Raw genomic sequence first — 23,345 nt, forward strand, 5'->3', positions numbered from 1 at the left:
AGTCTCCACAATCCTCATCCCCCTACTCCTCCTACCGAGAGATTTTGTTCACTACTGTGTAAAGAAGATAGAGGACCGATGCTCCTCATTCCCCTCCCATCTGCTGCACCCCCTATACTGTTACTTAACTCCTGCTCTAACTTTCTTTTCACCGCTTTCTCCCAATATCCCTGGTCACTTCCCACCCCCTTCCCTATCGACCCTTTCCCTTCTCATTTTAGTCCATTCCTCCTGTCCTTCTTCCTGTCCTCGCCCATCTCATTGACTGCTGGTTGTTTTCAAAACACTTAAAGGAAGAGTGAACCCTTATATAATGCAGTTTTAGTCAGGAATAATTTCATTTGGGGGTACTATTAGAAAAGGTTTACAGGCTTTAATTATAAAAGTACATCTTATTATACTAACACTTTACGCATATGTCAACCATCTTATGTTCAGATAAAACTTCAGAAATTCACTACATCATGGTAACAACTGTGTCTTCGCTGTTTGATTAGAAAAAACCTTTGCACACTTTAACATTAGGTAGCAAGGTAGCAGAGGCCTAGAGCTGATTAGCGAAAACATTTGAACAAAATAAAATGAGCTAGCTAGTTAGTCGAGGCTTACAGCTGACTTACTAAAATAAAGATTACTGTAACATGAGGTAGCTTACTGGATGATCTGCTTCGACCAAAGACTCGAAATGTACAGGCTGCCACACTCCAGCAGAGAACTGTGGCAGGAAGCAGTTCATCTCCCAGTGGATGTCGACACACCAACTGGACAAGACTGAGCTTCTCTTCAATCCAAGGTAGGCATCTCCCATCCACAAGCTCTCCATCAATATCGACTTAGCGACCAGAATTCAGGAGGATTCTCATCTGTTCAGAATGCATCTTGAAAAATGAGGAAGAAAAGAAAATCTCTTATCTTTCTATAGTGTAGCACTTAGAACCAGCGTCTGCTAAATAAATCGAATGCGATGTATATTTATGTGAGGCAATCGGTTCACATGATTCTTACAGGGAAACTTTCAAATCATGGGCAGTAACAACAAAGGAATTTTGTCTGATTTTAACAAATAAAAGGTGAACGGATGACCATCATGGAGAGTTATGAAATAGCACAGTCTGAAGCCAGCCATAGCTTCAGACATACACAATAAGGTGGTTGCATAATAATTTGGTGATTGGCATGGCCTCAGTATCAGACTTGGCTATGGCTGCAATTCAAATTTGTGATACTATTAGTAGGATGGCCTATATTTTTTTTCCCACGACAGGCTTATGGTATGCACCCATATAAATAGGGTAGTGTGGAAATAAAAATATTAAGGTGACATACCACCAGGTATGATTGAGCCGTTACAAGCCGTTTTGAAAATCCGCCTCTTTTGACATCCTAGGTGGGCGTGTCTACCTATTTTTCCACCCAGATTTTCAAAACGGCTTGTAACGGCTAACCACACTCACACCTGGTGGTATAATATGTCACCTTAAGATAGGACTAACCTGGCCTACCTAAAATGGGCAAACCAAATTAGACAGTAAACTAAAATATAATGATAAGCTTTATCAAATTGACGTCAAGCTGTAGGCCTACCCCTAATATAAAAATAAAGAAAAAGAATAAACTTTTGTTACACATTTATAAGGATTCTTATTTCGTATCGCTCACAGTATACACATATGTAAGTATTATAAATTAGGTTTTACTATAGGATACCCATGTTACATTTTTTTTTTTTACAATTGTTCCCTCCCATCGATCTTCGTGTCCGAAAGGGGACAAAAGTGAATGATAACGCTGTTCCCTGATGGTTCCGGACTAGTACAGACGATACTTCTCTTTACAGCAGCGACCACCATATCGAGGGACAGGAGGTGGCGTTGACCTCAGAGCATCTACCGAGTAAAAGAACCAAAGAATATGACGAAACATGGACTACATCAGGGGATCTGTGAATGACGGACAGTCGATGCTTTTCAGATCGGAAACGTGAAGCACGACAGACACAGGAGTTTTCATCATCTGTCCATCTGCTTTTGAACTTCGTTGGGACTTATTTGCTTTATATAAACTTCTACCACAGGGAACTTTTCTTTAAGTGCCAGGGGAATCCATCCTGCCAATCACTTTCTCTGACACAACAGACTCGTAGTCAAGGGACTGAGTTGCGCGTCGATTGGACTTAGTTTATTTTATGTCCTTAAATAACATCAAAAACATGAACAATGTTCCTTCGAACCTTAAAGGAGACCTGCTAGCCTGAAGAACATTAAACCCGCTTTATTTCCATGACTATTCTTCAGAGCATGAATTGGGCTGAATAACATCTGTGGACATGTCTGTGGATTGGGATCCTTGGTTCGCCTCCTACATCGCCATGGAGGTGGTTATCGCGGTGTCCTCGGTACTCGGGAACGTCCTGGTGGTCTGGGCTGTGCTCCTCAACCGCTCCCTCAGAGACACCACCTTCTGCTTCATCTTCTCGCTGGCCCTGGCCGACATCGCGGTGGGGTCTCTTGCCATCCCGCTCGCCATCACCATCAGCATCGGGTTGCAGACCACCTTCTACAGCTGCCTCGTGGGCACCTGCACCATGCTGGTCCTGACCCAGAGCTCCATCCTGGCGCTGCTGGCCATCGCCATCGACCGCTACCTGAGGGTCAAGATACCCATGAGGTACGGGTTGATCAGGGATGTTCTCATGTTCTTCTTGTCATCTTGCGCTTGGTTGTCCTAGGTTTTACCCTAACCCCCCCATTCACATGTCAACTGATAAGCTGGAGTGATATATATTTTTTAGTATTTATATTATTATTATGCAGTCAATGTTTTATGTAACTCACGCATGGATAATAGAAAGAAAAGGCTTGTTACCCCACGTTTTTTCCAGTCAGCACCAGCCATAGAGGATAAGGGAAGTGAAAAATACTTTTGATGTTACCAAATCACCTAGTAGTAACATGTCTATTTTGTGAGTTGTGTTTCGCACGAATTCATGACACAGATAATTAGATATGAGTCATCAGCCGAACAAGTTCAACCACGACAGGAAATAGTTTAGCAAATTTGTTTCCTTCAAACTATATTTATCCAACACATTGCGATTAAAAACATATTTTGCAAGGGTGTGACAGCATAGCTCGGAACAAACAGCAGAACAATAAGTGGCCATCATGCAGAGATAATCCTATTCCTATAATTTGTTGGCAATCATTTGGCAGGACATCTATGACAAGAATGAGTGTGATGGAATCCGTGATATATTACCCAGGATTCTCTAGGTAAGGTCCTTGAATAAAAGCGAAATTTCAGGTATAGCAATGCACCAGCGTATGGAGACCTGACCTCCATCCAGTCAGATAGAATAGTCAGATAGAAGAGTACACTGACAATGCAATGAAACATCCCTACATGCCTCTGAGATGCCATTACAGCTCCTGAGAAATGCCTAAAGTGCAGATGAGATCTGGCGGACTGAAAGAAAGAATGAAAAGCCTCATCAAAATGATAACGGGGAAAGAGATGGTAGACTGCAACAGGACACGTGCACACATTTTATTCAGCGTCCTCATGCCGTTTGCCCTTTGTCTTGTTGTTCACGTTGCCATAGCTACAGGTGGGTGGTGACGCCCCGGCGCGCGGGCACGGCCGTGGGGGTGTGTTGGCTGGTGTCCTTTATGGTGGGCCTAACACCCTTGCTTGGCTGGAACGAGCTGCAGCACGCCAACGGCTCCGCGGGCAGTGGGCCTGAGGCCAAGATGACCTGTACGTTTGAGAACGTCATCAGCATGGACTACATGGTGTATTTCAACTTCCTCGGCTGGGTGCTGCCCCCCCTGCTGCTCATGCTTCTCATCTACGTGGAGATATTCTACATGATCCACAAGCATCTCAACAAGAAGGTAAATGGATGCTGGGAGAGCATACCGTCTTTTACTGCTCACTTTGACACACTTTGATACTTTTGAGTATAGAACGCTTTTCGATACCACAGCAAACGTTGAGTGATGTTTTGTTTATTTGTATCTATCAGTTTAGTCCAGGGGTTTTCAAAGTATGAGAGTGAGGCCCCCCTCAGAGAACAAATTTCAGCTGAGCCCCCCCCCCCCCAAATTTTTTTTTTTCTAAATCCCTGTGTTTTGAAAGATCTTTTAATTATTTTACACATTTTAAACATCTCTGATCATATTCATGAATATTTATTTATATATTTTTCACCAAAACCGACTCAGAGGGCATTCATCGCTATTAGTGACCACCGCAAAATCAATGAAAAATTATGCAATGACACCTTTAAGCAATATAGCACGAGTGTGAGTGGGGTTGTTAGTTTATTTAATTTCTTTGGGGGGGGGGGGGGCGCCAGAGGGTCAGGGTAAGGTCAGGGGGGCGTTTGCTCAAAAAAGGTTGAGAACCACTGGTTTAAATGGTCAAAATTGTGTTCATTTTGTTATTCAAGTCAATCTATATGGTTAATTTAGAGCCCCCCCCCCCCCCCAATTTATTTTATTTTACAATTTATTTTCTATAAATGTATTTGTATGTTTCAGTGTTTATACACTAACTAACTGTTTTGAGCCTGTTAATAGTTTAAGATGTAATTCCGAAGTTCCGCCACCTGGCGAGGCTATTGAGTTACTAAGGAGGTTTTAGTAGAAGAGGGTTGTGTTATTATTACGGGAGAAGAAGATTGTGGATTTAAATGATAATTTTTCATGCAAAAAAAACCTAAAAATTCTCGCGAAGAAGTTTGATAATGTTAGGTTTTGTGTGAGGCTGCTTTGTGAACTACAGCTCTTCGCTGCTCTCGACGCGAATGATATACGTCACCACCCGCACTTGGGGCTCATGTCGATCTCTCTGCTCCACTTCACGGCCTTTTTCCAAGGGGAGCATCGAAAGAGGTCAAAACCATTATAAGTCGGGGCATGTGGAGAGTTTCAGTTATGCCGATGGGGAGATTGTCGGTCTTGTCCACGCCAGTCGCAGGGAGCGTGACGGCACATACGAGACATGTAGTCTTTCTCCTTTTGTTTTCTACAGCCTTTTAACTGAACAATTGCACAATAAATGGTCAAACTCTTGACATCAAAAATTATCATTTAAATCCACAAACAACATATGTGTAATCCGGGGCATATAGACTGGGACCACAAAATAATTACTTCTCTCCATTGAAACCCATTCATATTTTTCGATCTCATAATCCCATGTGCTCTACCGGAAGGGGCGTGACTTCGCCACTCTTCGATTCCGATTCAGAGGTCAACGATTTTATTCTAAACCGATTATCGATGCATTAAGAATAAGAACGTGTTTGTCGTTACTGTGTCTGGCTGTGAGTGTCCTTGTATGCTGTGCGTAGGCTGAATCGCAATCGCGTCAAGACAAATCTGATTTGGCCAATAGGCTACACATTGAAGATAAATGTAATAATTAGAAAAATACTAAAATCATCCTTCTCTTCATTACAACCCAAACATGACACACAAAATGTTCTGGAATAGAAACAACAACCAGAGATATTTATAACCAATCATTTTATTGTCATTGCCGTTTTAATGCTACGCCACCAGGGGGTGCGGCAGATGCTGCCTTACTTAAATATCTCTGCTCTTCTTCCCGCGCCACTGTTATTTACCATATATACAAGCTTAAAACAAGTTCTAGAGTGGTCTGCAGAATACCGAGCCTGTGTAACATAGTATCTTTGGAATTCTATAAACTCTACGTGGACCGTAACACCCTGAAGCTAAATCCGTCCCGGGGGCCACTGAATTGGAGGAAGAGATGGGTGGGAGAGGGAGGGGGGGGCTATTTTTCTGATAATGATTAGGTGACCCATAGGTGCATCAAGCAAGACAGTATTAATTTGTTGTTCGATGATTAACTCATAGAGAGATCCTTCTTGTGTCCACTAGATGGCCACTCCATAAACAAAAATGGTGTACTCCACAATTAATTATTTATATTAATCTAATGTTGTGTGATGTAAAATAGCTAAACAGGAGAAAATATCTCCGGCAACAACGTAAAGACAGGGGCGGCATATTAAGTCGAGCATTTATTGACTGACCTTGAAAGTATTGGCATACAAAACTAAAATAAGTTATCACAGTGGTACAAAGAAATACCCGTGCAGTGCAGCCGTCAGGCTGGAAGAGGCAGCGGGAGCAGAACACTGCGTTAGCTTCCTTACAACCTGCTTGACAGCTTCTTAAAATCCTCGGCATACGACATCCCCCCCTTTGTAGAAGCCTCTTTAATTATAAAATTTGGTTGATTTAATGCAAATTTGGCTGAATTTGATCGCCGACTAAATGGAACTTCTTTCAAAGACACAACGGGACTGCACTGTACAGTCGCGATCTGGAAACTAGTACGTGACTTGATCAAAGTTGCCCCCTCCCTTTCTTTGCTCAGTTATGTATGACGCAATAACGTTGGGGCAAGCCCTCCCCGGAACCCATAGAGATGGCATTGAAGGCTGTTTTTCGAAAAAAAAAAAAAGATTCAATCAAGATTCAAGTCAATGAGAAACTCCTCGGGCGATTTTTCCATGTGATTGAAATCGCCCCAGAGAGGCGGGACCATTTGAAACACGACTTGAATCTGACAAATGTTATTGGACAATGACAGATCCAATGTCTAGAACACTGATAACTACTGTTGATGTGTTAGAATTGGTTACAAAAAAGATCCTTCCTTCTCCCTGTTGGTAGCGCGTCGCCCAAATCGCCCCTATACGCGTCCGCCCTTGTTCCCTGGTGAATATACCGAATGCAGACGGCTGCAAGCTCACGTTTTGCCTGGTCTTTATTTAATCTGCGATCAACACATAGCATGTTTCGTTGTTTTCATTTAACACACTTTATATTTTACGCAACAGAAGAACTGTGGCCGCCTCCAGCAAGTCGATTTGGGTGTCTTGGCTCAGAACGCTGCGGCTGCCTACCTAGATTTACCCAATCATATTTAGGCGCAGAATACAAAAAGAGCATTTCTGTAAATATTTGTAACAAAATGATACTTTATTGAAACAAAATTGATTTCACACATTAGTGTGTGACATTATAGTATGGGCTATTTTTTCGTTCCTTGAATTTCAAACTGCAGAATATTGCACTGTCAATCTGTCAATCATATTGGCACTGGCCCAGGTTTAACCTTATTTGGCTACGCGACTGGATTAGAGCCACAGTACTGACCCCAAGAGGCCAGTGTCTGGCCAGAGTTCTGGCCTGGGATCACTCAGTGCATTTACATGAGAGTCAAGAAAATTGAAATATTGGGTTAGTCCGACTATGATTGGATTATTAAGATGCATTTTTACACCTTAGTCTGACTAAATTTGGACTGAATCGAGTTTCTCGTTGTCTGATTGAGACCCCTAGATTATTCGATTGATAGTCGCATTAATCGTGCATGTATACACTCAATCGGAGTGGGATTGGATAATGCGTTCTGTGCAGGCTCGAGATCTTTTCCAAGGGCCATGAGTCGGAAGGAGACGATAGTCGTTGTTGTCGCTGTTTGAAAACGAGAAACTGTGATTTATTTTAAAAAGTGGCGAATTTGATGAAGGAAGCTGGTGTCATGCCAATATAGTTACCCCCTATAAAAAGTGTGTCATCATCCACATGCATTCAGTACACACTACGCTTCAATTTCAAACAGGGCTGAATTTAAAGTACATGTTTTTCTCAATGTCGGTCATCAACGAGGTTGCAAAGTAGTAACTTTGCACACATCTGTCAAAACGATGTGTTTACCATTCTTATTCATTCATTGCGCCGTGGCCTAACTGACGGGGATATTCTCTTATATTATGAATCTTAGACTCTGGTACTTCAGCAACTAGTAAAGACTCGTAGTGGGGGTGATCTCGGCCATGGGGCAGATTGAAGTCCAGATTGAACCGCGACATGGAGGAGAGAGGGATTGTTGCCGTATGCAAAATCACGCCGGAGGGGCTCCGCCGCCGGAGAACACACAACACACACGCCGCCTGAGGAGAACCGCGGGCGGTGGCGTCCTCCGGCGGGAGTCCGCATACGGCCAAGGGGTCGGAACAATGGAGCGTCGGAGAAATTACATGGACCCGAACTGACAGCTGTCTACTGAAAACATCTTTCTAGAATACCGCCTGAGTTTGTTGTTGTTGGGGACGTAAAGAGATCAGCCGGTGGCTCTATTACCACTAGTTGAAAAGGGTAAAGCACCACCTATCATACCGGGGAATGACATGCTTCGCCAATGGATCGATTTTCTCCCCGCCATGTATACTAGGACAGTTGCAGTTGTCCAATTGAAGAGCAGTTGGACAATTGAAGAGCCATAGTTCCATAATCCAACTATGGCTGTACGGCGAACTATGGATGTGTAAACAAACACCCCTTTTCCTTCTGTCCCCAGGTAACAGCCAGCCACGCGGACCCCAGGCGACGCCCAGACTACGGCAAGGAGCTGAAGCTGGCCAAGTCACTGGCACTGGTGCTGTTCCTCTTCACTGTCAGCTGGCTCCCAGTGCACGTCCTCAACTGCATCACGTTGTTTTGCCCCAAGTGTGTTGAGCACAAGAATGGCATTCGCATCGCCATCCTGCTCAGCCACGGCAACTCAGCGGTCAACCCCGTCGTCTACTCTTTCCACATCAATAAGTTCCGTACGGCATTCCGGAAGATCTGGCAGCAATACATCCTGTGCAGGGATCCGGTTGGTCGGCTGCCTCAGAAAGGCAGTCAGAGAGGCTGGAACCACGCGGTGAGACGGAGGCAGAACAGCGAGGATGGCCGTGAGTTTTGATCCTGAATTCATTGGTTTGAGTCGGGCCTCAGGACACACTGTCCAAATCAGCCAGGATTCATTACACAATCAATTCAGAATTGTATGAATTCTGGGGTTCAAACATTGCCTTGTTATGGGATTTCAGCAGAGCATTCACTGGGTCCATCATGGAGATAGACACAGACTCTAATAAAAGAGACTTCGGTTTTTCCGTCCATAGAAATAAGGACTACAAATATGGAGGCCAAATGGAGATCCGGAATTAGCCAACATAATCATAGACACGTGACTTGATTTGTTTTGATGTCTTAAATGAGAAATTATGTCCTATGGGTTAAGGGGCTTCACACAATCTCCAACAGGAATCTCTTACAATGTGCTTGCAGTATATCATAGTATTTACATGCCCTCAATATCTTTCTGCCTTTTCTGAATGACCTTGCTTGAATCTCATTAGGAGAGAACAATTCAGTTTGCTGTGCTATAGTGCTTTAGTATACATTTGTTTATAGTCTTTAATACTAGTTCTGAGGTAAAATAAGTCATAGTTGGGAGAGTAAACATATGTTGAAGATATTGTTTGCTACCTTTGAATACTCCAGATATAGGTAGAAGCCAGTAAGACATGAGCAAAATGGAAAGGCTATGTAGGCTATTTACATAATATGGAAGTTAATAGAGATTTTAGATTGGAGCAGACATGTATGACTTCAGATATTATTGATATATTTAATAAAAATATATACATATTTAGTCTGAATACCACACATACCAGTATTTAGAGGAATAAAAACAAAACAGATGAATACATTTTTTGCTGTAATAATTATTCAGAACCCTTGCGTACTTGGGTAAGATTCTCTGCTTGAAATAATTACATTAATAATAATAACTTTAATAATAGTAAAAATAATAATTTAATTGGTAATAGAAACTTTAATTGTGAATCTTTCTAAGATCTTGAGCAAACTCTAAAGGATTTGGCGTTAGCTGGGAGCTAACTAAGGCCAGTGTTTCCCCCACGTTCACGCCGCTGCTGAATTTTCTCCGCCGCTGCAATAAAAATCCTTCTCCTAATTTTTTTTAAATTTTTTTTTTACATAGCTCCTTTTAGAAAATGTACAGCGCGTAACGTCAATTGCGCAGCACGCGGCACATCGTCACGTAACCAACATCAAAGAAGAAAAATACACAGCGAGTGTGGCAGTTGTTGGCAGTAGGCTACCCTACACGGTTGCAAGGTTACATTGATTCTAGCAGTAGCGAGTGAAGCGGAAGATCGGAGAAAGAAGGAAAGAGTGAGCCAGACAGAGAGAGAGAGAGACAGACAGAGAGAGAGAGAGAGAAAGTAAGTTGCTAAAATGTGTCGCTACATGACCACCAGTGTTAAAAACCCTCTGAGCCCAATCATTTTATTGTATCTATAAACCGCAACCTCCGTACCGTTTTTCCTCTAGTATTGTGTGTGTGTGTGTGTGTGTAGGCCTATGTGTGTGTGTGCGTGTTGTCGCTCTTTTTGGGATAGCAACCATGTTTAGTGTTTAAGCATTAGGCAAAAAGCTGTAAATAAATTATGCAAATTATATTTGCGTTGTGGCATTTTTTGTTTAAATATTACTATGCAAAAATATAAAAATCTGTAAATGAAGACACAAAAGGCAAAGTTACAACACCAATAATCCCATCTACAGTAATACACAGGACTGTTTGAATAGGACTTAAGTGCATATTCTCCTCTCAAAGTGCACCAGATTCATGCATTCCAATGTAAAGGGTACAAAAAAATTTCCCCTCCCCGGCCGAACCCCCCTAGAGGGTTCGGGGACCACACCACCGCTGCTGAAAGAAATCATGCAGGAAACACTGAAGGCTATAACACAGGTAAGGCTGTGATAATCGCCTGGTCTCAGTACAACAGACAACTGTGATGTGAAGAAAAAAATAGAGGATAATGTGACACATAACGTGCACTTTTTTTTTTAAATAAAAAAATATAAATGTTAATACTAGATATAAAAGAGTTTACAGTCACATGCTCAAATACGCTTTAGCTTATTGTGCTATAATTGTTATTTAGCTTTCTACCAACAGGTCCTTCTACATCTGATTGTGAATGTTGTATGTCAGTTATCGTTGAAGTATTCAACTATTTCATAATTCTGCTCTTTAGAATGTATAGGGATCAGAGAGTCATGTGTAATCGTTCTATATAGCAGTTTGATTGGATGCTGTTTACATAAGCTGGTGTAAATTGATTGTACATTATTGATATTATTTGCAGGAGTCTGTGTCTGTTTCTTCATAGAATAAATTATATACCCATATGCACACACACACATACAAACATTGGAGAAAGGAACCATCTATTAGTATCTCCCTGAAGTTTTCAAGACATTATTGTTCTGTCTCAAGCTGTGTATCTATATAGCAGCGATGTGCTGCTATATATGAAGTCAAAAATACTGTACAATTTATCTGTAATATCAACATGGACTACCTGGCGCTACAAGTAAAATAGCGTAACTTTACTTTGGAGCATATCAGGCCTGTTTACTATCTATCTGCATATGTGTGTGCATTCATATGTGTATGGTTTTGTGAGTTCATGTTTGGGTATGCCCAAAGAGCTGATTGCAAAGCTAGGTATTACCGAAACGTTATGTTAAGTCAGGATGAAACACATTTGTTGAGTAAAATTGACCAAATGCTGCTTTTCCATGTAGTATTGTTGCTCAAAAGCACATGTGTAATTGAGGTGACCTACCCAGGGAATTTTTGTCTACGGTTGAATGATCAAGGCTTTATTGTAACTGCACAGAGTAACAACAGAACCTGTGTTGGTTTGCAAAGAACACACAAACAGTCTTCAATCCCGAGTCATTGTGTGGCTCTCCCAACATGCCCTTCGGCCAATCAGAATGCTCTAAACTACGGGCCATTCCCGTTCTCCATTAACTTTTATCTTCCCGCTCATGGTTTCCACAATACATTCTATACAGTAATTCAAGCATTACATACAAAGGGTTACATTATAAATTATAGTTACATGAAGTTACATTTTGCAAATTACATTTATCATATGATGCGTTATATGAAGTGAGGTCTTTGATTAAAATCCATTCATCAATTCCTTGTTTATTAACCTGATCTTAAATCACCATGACTTACCACATGTGTGATTTAACCAGGGTATGGATTAGTTAACTTATTTTCCTAAGTTGAAGTCTAATAAACATTCTAAAACCATAAGGAAGGGGAACCACAGGGGGGCCAGACGCCTCTGTAAGGGGCCACTTATACTTATAAATATCAATATAGTGTGTAACATTTGAATCCATTGTAACAATATTTACCTATATTCTTGTATACTTTATACTTAAAGTTAACCTTACTTAAACTTATACTTGTACTTATTCTCTAAGTGAACTGAGAAATAGACTGAGGTCATTGACTACAGAGGGATGTCTGTCTGAGTGTTCGCCGGTCAACCAAGGGCCCTCTGAGGTGTGAGGAATGACAAAGGGACAGGGCCCTTCTCTCTCTACCAATTTTCCAACAATTTGGCTGAGAAGCCTCCAATATTTTCTACCATGAGAGCTACACACACCATGCAGACAGCTTCCTGATGAACAGGTGAGTGATGGTCTAACAAGTCCCATAGTATTTGATGAACTTTGGGCAATCATAGAAAGACAATCCAACTTCAATCTTTCAAATCAGACTTATTTTACCTTTATACTCTGATACCCTGATACGCAAGACTGAACCTGAGTCGCATGACGTTGCCGTTGGCAGACTCAACAAGACAACAAGGCCCATTTAAAGCGGCCGCGGGGAATTGAACCTCTAAGAGCTTTCTTGAGTACTGGCGCAAAACAGCTAGCCTGGTTCAATTGTAAAGATGGATGTCCTTAAATACAGAATGGAAAACTTCATTCTGGAGCTCAGAACAAACTACGCCCTTTGCGGACGAGAACCCAGAGATTTTCCTTTTAAGGGTTACAGTTTGTGGCTGGCTGCTTGACTGTACACTTTATTGCATTTCCTGATGCAGATTTCGTGTTTTGCATCACAGAAAGAGAATAACAGGAAATCCCTTAGGATAAACAAAGCCATCTTAATGTTACCTAAAATGTAGGTCATGTTCTTTCCTGCTTGCAAAATTATTAAGAAATGACGGCCTTCCATATCAATATTGTCAACCTCAACCTGCATATTCTTTATTAAAAAATATGGTCTCAATATAGTCTTAAGACAGAACTTCAATCCAACAGATTTTATCCAAGTCGTCATATGTAAACAATACTCACAAAGAAAAAAGATGGGTCTTCAAAAGTTTATTGACTTAGATATATGGATAAATCTTTGCAGATTTTAATGCCCTTACTATTACGTTTAAGGGATGCAAAATATATGGGGCCGGGTACCCCTCAAAGGGCAGAACATTTTTCAAGGACCCCCTCATAACGACACAAATGTAATCATATAGGCTCTTATCTATTTGTTCTGTTAGATGCTTTTGAACTATTTTATGCTTCATGCATTCAGTGCTAATACCACAATAGTGTTGAATAATCATTTTATTGCATTTTGGCATAACTTAAGAATATGTAGCTAGATTTTTAAAATATTTTTTTAAAACGTGTGTGTGCATGTGCGTTTGCGTGTGTGTGTGTGTGTGCTTGAGTGTGTGTGTGTGTGTGTGTGTGTAAGAGGGGAAGGGGTGGGTGAGGAAATAAAAATTTGCTGCAACAACGATGCAAAAATAGTGCAAAAGGCTATTTGATAGTATAGTGCTAAAAGACAATGAAAATGCACAGATGCAGTAACAGGCATTACACAGATAGAATCAAAGTTTTGAGAAATACTTAATGTATTACGAAAATATAGGTTTAACTATTTTCAGTGTTTTGTGTGTGTGTGTGTGAGAGAGAGAGAGAGAGAGAGAGAGAGCGAGAGAGAGAGGCAAGTACAATTAACTGTAGCTACACATTGGAACACAATGTAACTAGTGCAACATCAACTTTTTGATTAATCAAATCAAGTAGTGTTAACAGACAATAAAAAAGAAGCACTGATATAAAGTGACACTAATCAATGCTCTTAAAGGTCCCATCTCACTCATACTTTATGAGGTTTTCTAACATTAATATGAGTTTCTCTAGCCTGCCTATAGTCCCCCAGAAGCTAGAAATGGTGTTAGTTGTAAAACGAGCACTAGGTATCCTGCTCTGCCTTTGAAAAAACCAAGCTCAGCCGCGCCGATTTGGAATATTCCCTGTGTGTCGTCATACGGGGACATGTTACCTCCCCTTTCTCTGCTCTGCCCGCCCAGAGAATTTGGCCCGCCAATGAGACAACGAGCTACGACAGTTCAAGCGGCACATGTGTGTGTGTGTGTGTGAAACACAGTGTAACGCAAGTGTTGTACACTTCTTTGTTATTTGGCTAAACGCTCTGCTGTTGGTGTTATGGCGCATAACACGTTGGGTTCTCTGACGTCTCTAGTATTTCCACAACGAGTCTCGTAGTGGGGGTTATTTCAGCCATGGTTGAGAAGGAATTGGGAGGGAAAGGAACTTTGGCTTTGAATCCCTGAGGTTCATGGACCGCAACATGGAGGACAAAGGAATTGTTGCCCGCGATCGTTTCCCGCCGGAGCCCCGCTGCCCGCTGCCTGCTGCCGGCTCCGACGGGAGACGATCGCGGTCAACAATCGCGGGCAACAATCCTTTTCTCCTCCATGTCGCCGTTCAGTCTACTTCAGATTGATGTGGAAGTGGAAGAACCAGAGACGTCAGAGAACCCGACACAGTCGTTTGAGATTCATAATATCGTCTGGAGTCGCATACAGCTTTTGGCCGTGATAATATATATTGTATGATATAGATATCTATGTATAATATGATATTATTTCGATTTAGAGCTCCAGGACTCCCGCCGGAGCACCCAGAGTGTTATATTTGCAGAACATGGCCAAAAGCTGTGTGCACCTCTGGATGATATTATGAATCCGAGCCAATGCGACACATCCTCTGTAAACACGAGAGCATGGTACCGTGGCCGCAAGCTGCTCAGGGCCACACCCCTACCCTCCACCTTGGCACGCCTCTAAAAAACGGCACGTTTGTGGAAAGCTCATTGTGGGACTGGCTCATATTGGCTGTAATTCTGCACCAAGGCTGAATTTCTTGAACGTCAAGTACTGTATTAGGGGCCCACTAACAGCTATATAAAAGCATCCATAAAGTAGAATGCCATGGGACCTTTAAACAGAAAGGGACATGAATAGGCAGCCCTAATTAATGTGTCACTATGATGGGTGCGCCTGTCTCTCAATACATAGTTTGTCTAGTCTTGGCGTGATGGATGATCAGACTCTAAGCAGACTCTAAGATCACTCTCCACATGGAGACGAGCTCTGTACTTCGTCTTCATTGTAGTCAAGGTTGAGAAAGATGACTCGCATAAGTAAGTGATAGGAAATGGAAGAAATACCTACATGGCCCGTGCTGTGAGCTCAGGATACTCACATGAGAGGGCCAAAAGTCTGCTGGCTCACCATCATGCATCACAAGATAAGTCCCCCACCTCATCCTCTGCTTTGCTAGATAGGCTACATATTACTGCTGGAGCAAAGGGATCTCGCACCCAGTCGCAAGCATCCGCATTCACATCCGCGAAGTACGAATTGAAGCGTTCTCTGAGTGCACTGAGGTGAGAGGTGGCTACCTCTTTCACTGCAGCAACCGACTTAACTAAAAAACTCAAACTGCTGTTTGAGTGAAGATAATCCGTGAGTTGAGGGAACATGTAGGTTACTCCATCTTGAAGTCTTCTTCTCCATAGCTTAGTTTTCCTCATGAATGCAGTTACTTTGTCGCTAATGTCAAGGATGGATGCATAGCGTCCTTGGATAGAGAGGTTGAGGCTATTGATAATGTTGAATACATCCAGCTGATAGGCCAATTTTGCAACATACACGTGGTCGGTAAAAAATTGGCGAGGTCGGGCTTTTCAGTTCTTATAAACTCTGACATCTCGCTGCGTATCTCCAATACCCACTGGAGCATCTTCCCACGAGAGAGCCACCTCACTTCAGAATGGTAAAGCAGTGTTTCACCGCATCCATCTTCCGACAACATTCCCATTAAAACGTGACTGCAATGCCCTCGACTTCACAAAATCAACTGCAGTCACAGCTGTACTCAACACAAAGTGGAGGTCTTGTTCCATACCTTTGGAAGGGGAGGGCTTGCCGTTACAGCATACAGTGCATAGATTTCACTATTGGATTTACTGCCTTTATTCGAGCGACAACACCACTCTTTCAGCCCGTCATTTCCTGCCGCTCCGTCAGTGCAAACAGCCACACATTTCCCCCAACTGAGCTCATGGAACTCAAAAAAGTTCACACCCATCTCCTGGATGGAAAACTCACTGCAACGAAGTCTCCCCAGAAGCTGCGATAAGATGTCATCCGACAGGTCATCGGTCCTCCACCTCACGGGCTCATCGGAAAGGGGTATGCTTTTTCATATATTTGTTGCCTTTCATGACAAAGAATTCCTTAGATGTATCACTATGCTCCAGGTGCCTGGTTATGAGACGATGCTTTAGCTTAGCCGGCCCCATTGGGGGTCAGCCCTATGTTCCCCAGCCCTATGTTTCCACATTTATAAGAATGTTTTTTTCACAGAACATTTTGAACAATTAGGCCCTATGTTCCAACATCTCTATGTCCCTATGAGTTTTTTTATTTCTAAGTTTTTTTCTTAAAATGAAACCCATTAGTTCCACATTTCTGGGACATTTTCAAAATTAGGTCTTGTGTTCCTTATAATTCCCTTCAATTTATGCCCTATCCTCCCACAAGATTTTTTGGAAGCACTTTATAGTAAATTAACGAGATGGTTAGGGTGAGGGCTAAACCTAGCTCAATTCCGATAAGATGTTGTGGCACAAGTGAGGCAGGATCCAACGGTGCCAGTGGAATGTGGGAACATTGGCCTATGGGAATATAGGACTGTGGGAACATAGGGCTGTGGGAACATTAGGCATGCTCCCTTCATTGCTTCATTAGCTAACATATGAAGACACACATCGGCTTCCCACCACTGTTCTCAATAAATCCAAAGGCAATGTAGTCTTCGTTGTAGGCCTACATCCTCACCTTTCCGGCTTGTTTGGGATTATCAGTATTAGGCCTTTTTAAATATTTAACAATTGTGGAGGATTCTTCCAGGTTGGCTATTTGGCGTTATCAGACTCTGAGAATGCTTTGACAGATTGACGTAATGTTATAACAGAGTTACTATTGGCCCAAAATGAAAGCGGGGTTGAGTGCTGAACACAATGCGCCTGTTTAATTCACCTGCAGCAAAGTCACGCCCCCCGTCGTTACCATGATGAACTCGGACAAACAAACCAGACTACATAACATAAAGATATGGATAAATGATAAATTTCAGCTGAAGTTGGAAGTTATTAATTTAGCTGCGAGACTTGCAGTTAAAACCTGGGGGAGTTTGACGTAATGTAAAAAACGAGGGTTCATTGGTTTAACGTTACTCAGACGGGAGTAATGACGCTAGCCCAAGCACTTGCTCCATAAATATGGTATGTTTATATTTTGTAACAAACTCTTCACGGACGCCTTGGCAATGTACCAAGGACCCCACTTTGAGAACCACTAGTTTAAGGTACCCTATCACTTTATTTAGCTATTTCTAGATCTAGAAGTAGGGTTTTCATTTCTGTAAGCCAGACTATTTTAAATATACTTCCTGAGTCCTGATGAAAATTTGACGGATGTCACACAGCTCACTTGGTCTTGCAATGTTTTGGGCCCCTGTATTAAATATAGAAATCTTTGGGGTTCCGAGTTATGAAATATCTCTAACTGATAGCAACAAATATGCAAATTCGTTGTTTTCCTCAAATATACTCAACTTCCCTAAATTTTGTGATTTATATATTTTGATCAACAGTGCTATTGGAACTAAATGTGAACCGTATTGAAATGCACGTTGATACTTTACTTATTAACATTAGTTGTCCTCGCCTGCTTATTACTGATACTGTGCTGCCCTCTAGAGGCTGTGACTTTAAGCACAATCTGTACGTTTATAGTATCCAGCTGCAGCACCGGAGAACAACACCCTGGCGTGACAACAACGCAGGCGCGACGGAAGTACTCTGGTGTGACGGAAGTGATTTATTTGTGAGACTTGTCAAATATGCTTAATATATTGAGTAATATTCATGTTAACTCTCACTTACTTCCATGAACGAAGTGCGGCAAATTTTTCAAAAAGGGCACGGTATTATATTCGAATTTGTCGAAAAGTAAATAAAACACGGTACGGCTTTAAACATGAATATTACTCAATATTTTAAGCATATTGACAGTCTCACTTCCATGGTTTATCTTGGTTTCCGATAGCGGTGTTTAAAAAAGGTTTAAAAATAAATCCCTTTCGTCACACCAGAGTACTTCCGTCGCGCTTGGGTTGTTGTCACGCCAGGGTGTTGTTCTCCGGGGCTGCAGCTGGACCCTACTCGAAATGTTGGGCCTTGTAGCCAGAAATGTACGAAGATGGTCCTAGGACAGTCATTTTTATTTGGTGAAACAGAGGCACATTAGTGATTTACAAACATTCACCAACCAGGACGGTAGTTCGCAATGCATTTTCTATTCAGTTTGTGCCTTTCACTTCATTGCACAGATAAACGCCCCATATGTAGATTCTCCCCTGTGATGCGTAGATGTGTGATGTAGACAGTGTTTATACATGACACACTACACAAGATTAAACCTTGCACTTATGGAATAACAATCATTGTGGTGTAAGGTAATACGTTTGCCATGCAGCACATCTTCCCCATGAGGAAGCTTCCCATGTCATCATCAGGTTCATGTTTGATTGTGGTCGCTGTCTCCTGGAAGAGGGTGGTTTCAAGTATTTTCCTTATAAGCTTGGTTTTTCCTCTGATCTGAATATACCGACTACATCAGGTAATCATGTGTTCATGTTCCTATACCCATTCCTATTGATATTCTATACAACATTGTTCTATACTATCAACAATGGTGATCACTTCACTAAATTCATAATAATACAATGCCATTGCGCCTGTGTAAACATATGTAAACTTCTTACTAAAGACCTTACTTTTTCCTTCGATGGCGTACATTTTAGAGCAAAGCTAAGAAATTGAAAAAAATCTTCATTCAAGTGGAATAGTAATAATAATAACAAATAAAATCAGTATGGATCAGGCCAGTCTGTTTTATGCTGGTGGTTTGGATGTCTCTGGCGCCATATGGGTTGTAAAAAACCTTCCTGAATAGTCTTGGCTCAGGTCAGACTGTTGGTCACAATGACAAGGCTGGTTCAGAGGTCTGCCACGGCACCCTGAAAGAGAAAGACAAGACCGTAGATGAACAATTAAGATCATTCTCACACCTAAGGTTGCTCAAAGGTTTGTGGTAAAATCCTCATATTTTGTGTAGGTTGCAGGGAATTTTCTCAGTTTGAGTCAAATGTTTTGTGCTGGAAGGACAATGACAGGCCATTATAGGATGGACATTAAATCAAATACTTTTCTAATTGTTATTCTATAGAAAATAGGTTGAGAACCCCTGAACAAACTCTGAAAAAATATCCACCATCGTTCCAAATGGACTTTATTCACATTTGAAAGATAATAATTCACCAAGATAATATTGCAATGATAAGAGTCTACATTAGTTATATTACAAAAAATTTTGAACCACAATTCCGATGCAAACCTTCTCCAGGTTACTAGCAATTTATATACCATTTATCAACTCTGTAAAACCTGATTCCGAGGCAATAAAATATATTTCTTTTGAGGATGTGGTGTTACACAACACTGTATCGACTACAATGAGTTTAACAGTAAGTTTCACTTTCATTTTTCAAGAAATAAGGGACATGGGGCACAGTTATTAAGTAAAATGAGGCATTCAGCTCAAGGATTTGATTCCAATTTATAAATTCAGCCAACCTACCTACAATAGGCTTAATAGTTAGTTATTTAAAATAATTTTAGCCAGACGCAAATCCAAAGTCCACAAGTCCAAAGCGCCTTATAGTGCAGTTATCTTTCGATACATGTCATTAATGAGCATGTAGGAAGTGGGGTATTTTGATCAAGGGTGCCTTCGGGTAGACTTTGCACACTAAGAAACCTAATGAGTGCATCTGCCACACACAGGCGCCCACACTCACCCAACCGCCCTGCTGAACCACAAAGGATTCCACCCGTGTGCGCAGGAAGCTGGCGGTTGCCTGCTGGATGTTGGAGACATGCTCCGGTGCGTGTCTCTTCAGGTAGAGACTTAGGGCCACCGCCGCTCTGATCAGCTTCATCTCTGGAAGCCCCTCACCAACTACGGGGCTCAGGCAAATACTGTCCACAGCATGGCTGAAGGCATTAGTGATGTCCTGTAGACAGAGGAACCCCGCATAGTGAACCTCAGTGTGTCAGGGTGCTATAAGTAACCTGTGTCAGGATGCTATGCTGAACCTCAGCGTTAGGGTGCTATGCTGAACCTCAGCGTTAGGGTGCTATAGTGAACCTCAGCGTGAGGGTGCTATAGTGAACCTCAGTGTGAGGGTGCTATAGTGAACCTCAGGGTTAGGGTGAAATTGGTATCAGCGATTCCAGCTGTAAAAATTTTAAATTACGGTTCTGTTATAAGTATAAGCAATTTAAGGGGTCTATCTTTTATTTTGCTTAAGAAAGGTGCTGTAGGTAGGTTTAAGAGCCATCCCATACAGGTAAAATTTGACTGAACCTGCCCATGTATCAGCCACGAGAAAAAAAAACACATGGTTTGCGTCTGAGATGTCATAAAGTATGAACGATTGTTTCCCAAAGTAATAATGCACAAACATACACTTATTCCCTGAATGTATAGGCTGAATACAAGCTTGCTATGAAAAGATTACACACACACACACACACCACAACAGATACACTAAAACAAGCTTATTTCTATGCATGTAGCAATTACCAAAGATTGCCAAATCTACAAAGGAAGCTTTCTTAACAATTATTGCACATTTTACCTTCCCTTGGTTTGCGTCCTTGAACTGAAGCAGTTCTGCTGGGATCTTCTGGTCCCACTGTTTCTGCATTTGGTCTGCCACCTCCTTCAGTTTATTAGCGATCGGAACTGGGTCAAACTTGTCATCTGTAACACAGTGTTCGTTGTCGAACAACCAAATGGCACGGAGCATAATCGCATAGTAAGGCTAAACAAAAGGACTCAAATGAATAACTCATAACCAACAGAGCTGTTGGAAAGCCACATAGTGGCATGATGAACATGCCTAGTGTGAATAGGTATATTACATGCGCACACAAAATATAAAAACAAGAATACCCACAAACTAAATTGGAGCACTAGATTGTATAATATTTGATAGCACTATGCAGTCCAGCCCTCCGGAAATATGTAACTTTGAAATTGTAATGTAACTTCATCCGGTGATTGCAGTAGCCTTTTTGGAGTAAGATAAAATGCCATTATAATCAGTTATATAGAAATAAAACGTTGATGCTGGCTCGATATAGAATGGACACTATTTGGTATTGAAAACCAACAAATAGTGTCAGTTCTTAATTAAATAGAGCTGCTGTTTGTCAGTCATCCTCATCTTGTAAGCTATTAAGACTATATGTATACTATCGCTTAGATGCTTTTCGAAGGAGAGAGACTAACGCCATTGTAAATCGTCTAAAATGGTTGTAACTAATACGAGTGGCAATTTAAAACAATGAAAACCTTTTAGGATATGGTTAAGTAAATCATATTCAAAAAATACGGTCATAAACGGCACCGAAGTCTGAGTTATTTTAAGTCTCCGATTAAATATTAACTTATGTTTGAACTTCACTATGGAGGGTTGATCCATCAACAATGGATATTATGCAAGAGCCGCATACTTGAAATGGTTGGCCTAATTACAAGCACAAACCCATTGGTAAATGATGGTAGTCGGACGCTCCAGTTGTGAATAAAGTTGAATCGTACCATCGCCGACTCCATCCACCTCAATACACCCCTGGTCGTCCTGAAAGAGGCAGAGGACGATCTGAAGCGTCTGCTGCTGGATTGTTTCCATTGACTTTGTTTGAGGCATATTGAACCACTATGCGAACGTCTAGATGTCTGTACAGTCAAAGACAGACACTGTCCGGAAATAGCTTTCTTCTGAACACGTCTCCAAACCAATAGCGCGCACCTCCGTCTCCTGTGCGTGGTCGCACATGTGCGTCATTGTACATCAGACAGTAGTTTATGATGACGTTTTGCAACAGAACACCACCGCTGCCTATCGGTCCAGAAAGGAATGACCCTTCCTTTCGGTCCAGAAAGGAATGACCCTTTGAACGATCTAATGCTAAACAAGTGGATGGACCGACTGAGAGACACGACTCACGAGAGCCAGCCAATCGAATGCTGTTCTAGGACTGAGTCTAGGACGCTCTCGTTGAATTTTAGTCAATGAGACAGAAATCAACCGGTTTAATGGAGAAAAACCAAATGGGCTTAGTGAGCGAGCTATCTATTATTCACATTGGCCATCTGTTGTATGGACGTATTTAAAGGATGCATTGTACATATTTATAATTCGAAATTCGTCCCAGCCTTCATACCACATTTTTCACAACCTACCAGCTCTCGTTGTGAAGACCAGTCACCGCGCCATTCGTTTCAATGGGAATCGCAACGGTCTATAAGTACATATTTGTAACCACAGATACTATAGGCGCGTTTTCTGATTACAGTTTAATGCATTTTTCACAATTAACCAGCTCGTTTTGAAGGCAGTGTTAATTTTGGCAGCTAGATTTAGTCTTGGGCTGCACAGGGTTCTGTTTATGAGAGCCTAAAACTACCGGGACCCCCACCATCATTGCTAAATCAAGTCTATTATTTTGCTGATATGTTAAACATCCAATAATCAACAACCCCCATCCCGCTGCTTTTGGTTAAAGTTGTAATGTTGACGTTTGAGAATGAGAACGAGGGAGGAGCTGAGTCTGAGAACCGTGCATTCCATGATTCGATTCACCGCTACCGGAAACTCGACTGAACGAACGAACGCTTCGCGAACGACTCCTCTTGGCGAACTGATTCACGGAAACGAATCAATAAATCCAACCCTAGTGAATGAGGGGCCACGGAAAATTCTCCTTTTTGCATAGGAAATTTCCTTTCCTATGGAGATGACCCGGACGTGCTTGGAGGAAAGGTCGTTTGAATTCTAAAAATGCTTAGGAAAGGAGCCTCGATGCTTCCTTTATCTTAGATAACTCCTGAGCTTCCTTTGCAAAGGAAAGGAGATAGTGGTATCCCATAAACCTTTACGGCAGCAATATTTAAAGCAACAGGCCACCGACAAAGTTTACCGACACTACGCGAAGAAGACCGGCATTAAGTTAGTTTAATATTCAACATTCATTTAACATTCAAAATACAAACCAATTATGCACTTCAACCATTTGAGTGAATGATGTCAAACAAA

The 23,345-nt window shown here is 41.7% G+C and overlaps 2 protein-coding genes across 2 annotated transcripts; one reads left to right on the forward strand and one right to left on the reverse strand.

The window, feature by feature from the left end:
- Window positions 1-1,565: 1,565 nt before the first annotated feature.
- On the forward strand, window positions 1,566-10,420 carry LOC307078867 (adenosine receptor A1-like). Its single transcript, XM_079740874.1, has 3 exons — window positions 1,566-2,667; window positions 3,602-3,893; window positions 8,407-10,420. Exons 1-3 carry the CDS (start codon window positions 2,327-2,329, stop codon window positions 8,794-8,796), a joined length of 1,023 nt encoding a protein of 340 aa, XP_079597000.1. The 5' UTR covers window positions 1,566-2,326; the 3' UTR covers window positions 8,797-10,420.
- Window positions 10,421-18,390: 7,970 nt separating this feature from the next.
- LOC307079704 (uncharacterized protein) lies at window positions 18,391-22,095 on the reverse strand. The gene is made up of 4 exons (XM_079742187.1): window positions 21,848-22,095; window positions 20,880-21,004; window positions 20,037-20,252; window positions 18,391-19,196 (listed from the first exon to the last, which is right to left on the reverse strand). Exons 1-4 carry the CDS (start codon window positions 21,954-21,956, stop codon window positions 19,176-19,178), a joined length of 471 nt encoding a protein of 156 aa, XP_079598313.1. The 5' UTR covers window positions 21,957-22,095; the 3' UTR covers window positions 18,391-19,175.
- Window positions 22,096-23,345: the final 1,250 nt, after the last annotated feature.

Source organism: Pollachius pollachius (assembly GCF_949987615.1).
Source record: "Pollachius pollachius genome assembly, chromosome: 8".
Lineage (NCBI taxonomy): Eukaryota > Metazoa > Chordata > Actinopteri > Gadiformes > Gadidae > Pollachius > Pollachius pollachius.

What these genes read in the sequence shown, in the direction of transcription:
- LOC307078867 (XM_079740874.1), top strand. Translation starts at nt 2,327, where the DNA reads ATGTCTGTGGATTGGGATCCTTGGTTCGCCTCCTACATCGCCATGGAG. An exon ending in AGGGTCAAGATACCCATGAG is followed by an intron (nt 2,668 to 3,601) that starts GTACGGGTTGAT and finishes ACGTTGCCATAG; the next exon opens with CTACAGGTGGGTGGTGACGC. An exon ending in ACAAGCATCTCAACAAGAAG is followed by an intron (nt 3,894 to 8,406) that starts GTAAATGGATGC and finishes TTCTGTCCCCAG; the next exon opens with GTAACAGCCAGCCACGCGGA.
- LOC307079704 (XM_079742187.1), bottom strand. Translation starts at nt 21,956, where the DNA reads ATGCCTCAAACAAAGTCAATGGAAACAATCCAGCAGCAGACGCTTCAG. An exon ending in GGTGGATGGAGTCGGCGATG is followed by an intron (nt 21,005 to 21,847) that starts GTACGATTCAAC and finishes ACTGTGTTACAG; the next exon opens with ATGACAAGTTTGACCCAGTT. An exon ending in AGGACGCAAACCAAGGGAAG is followed by an intron (nt 20,253 to 20,879) that starts GTAAAATGTGCA and finishes CTCTGTCTACAG; the next exon opens with GACATCACTAATGCCTTCAG.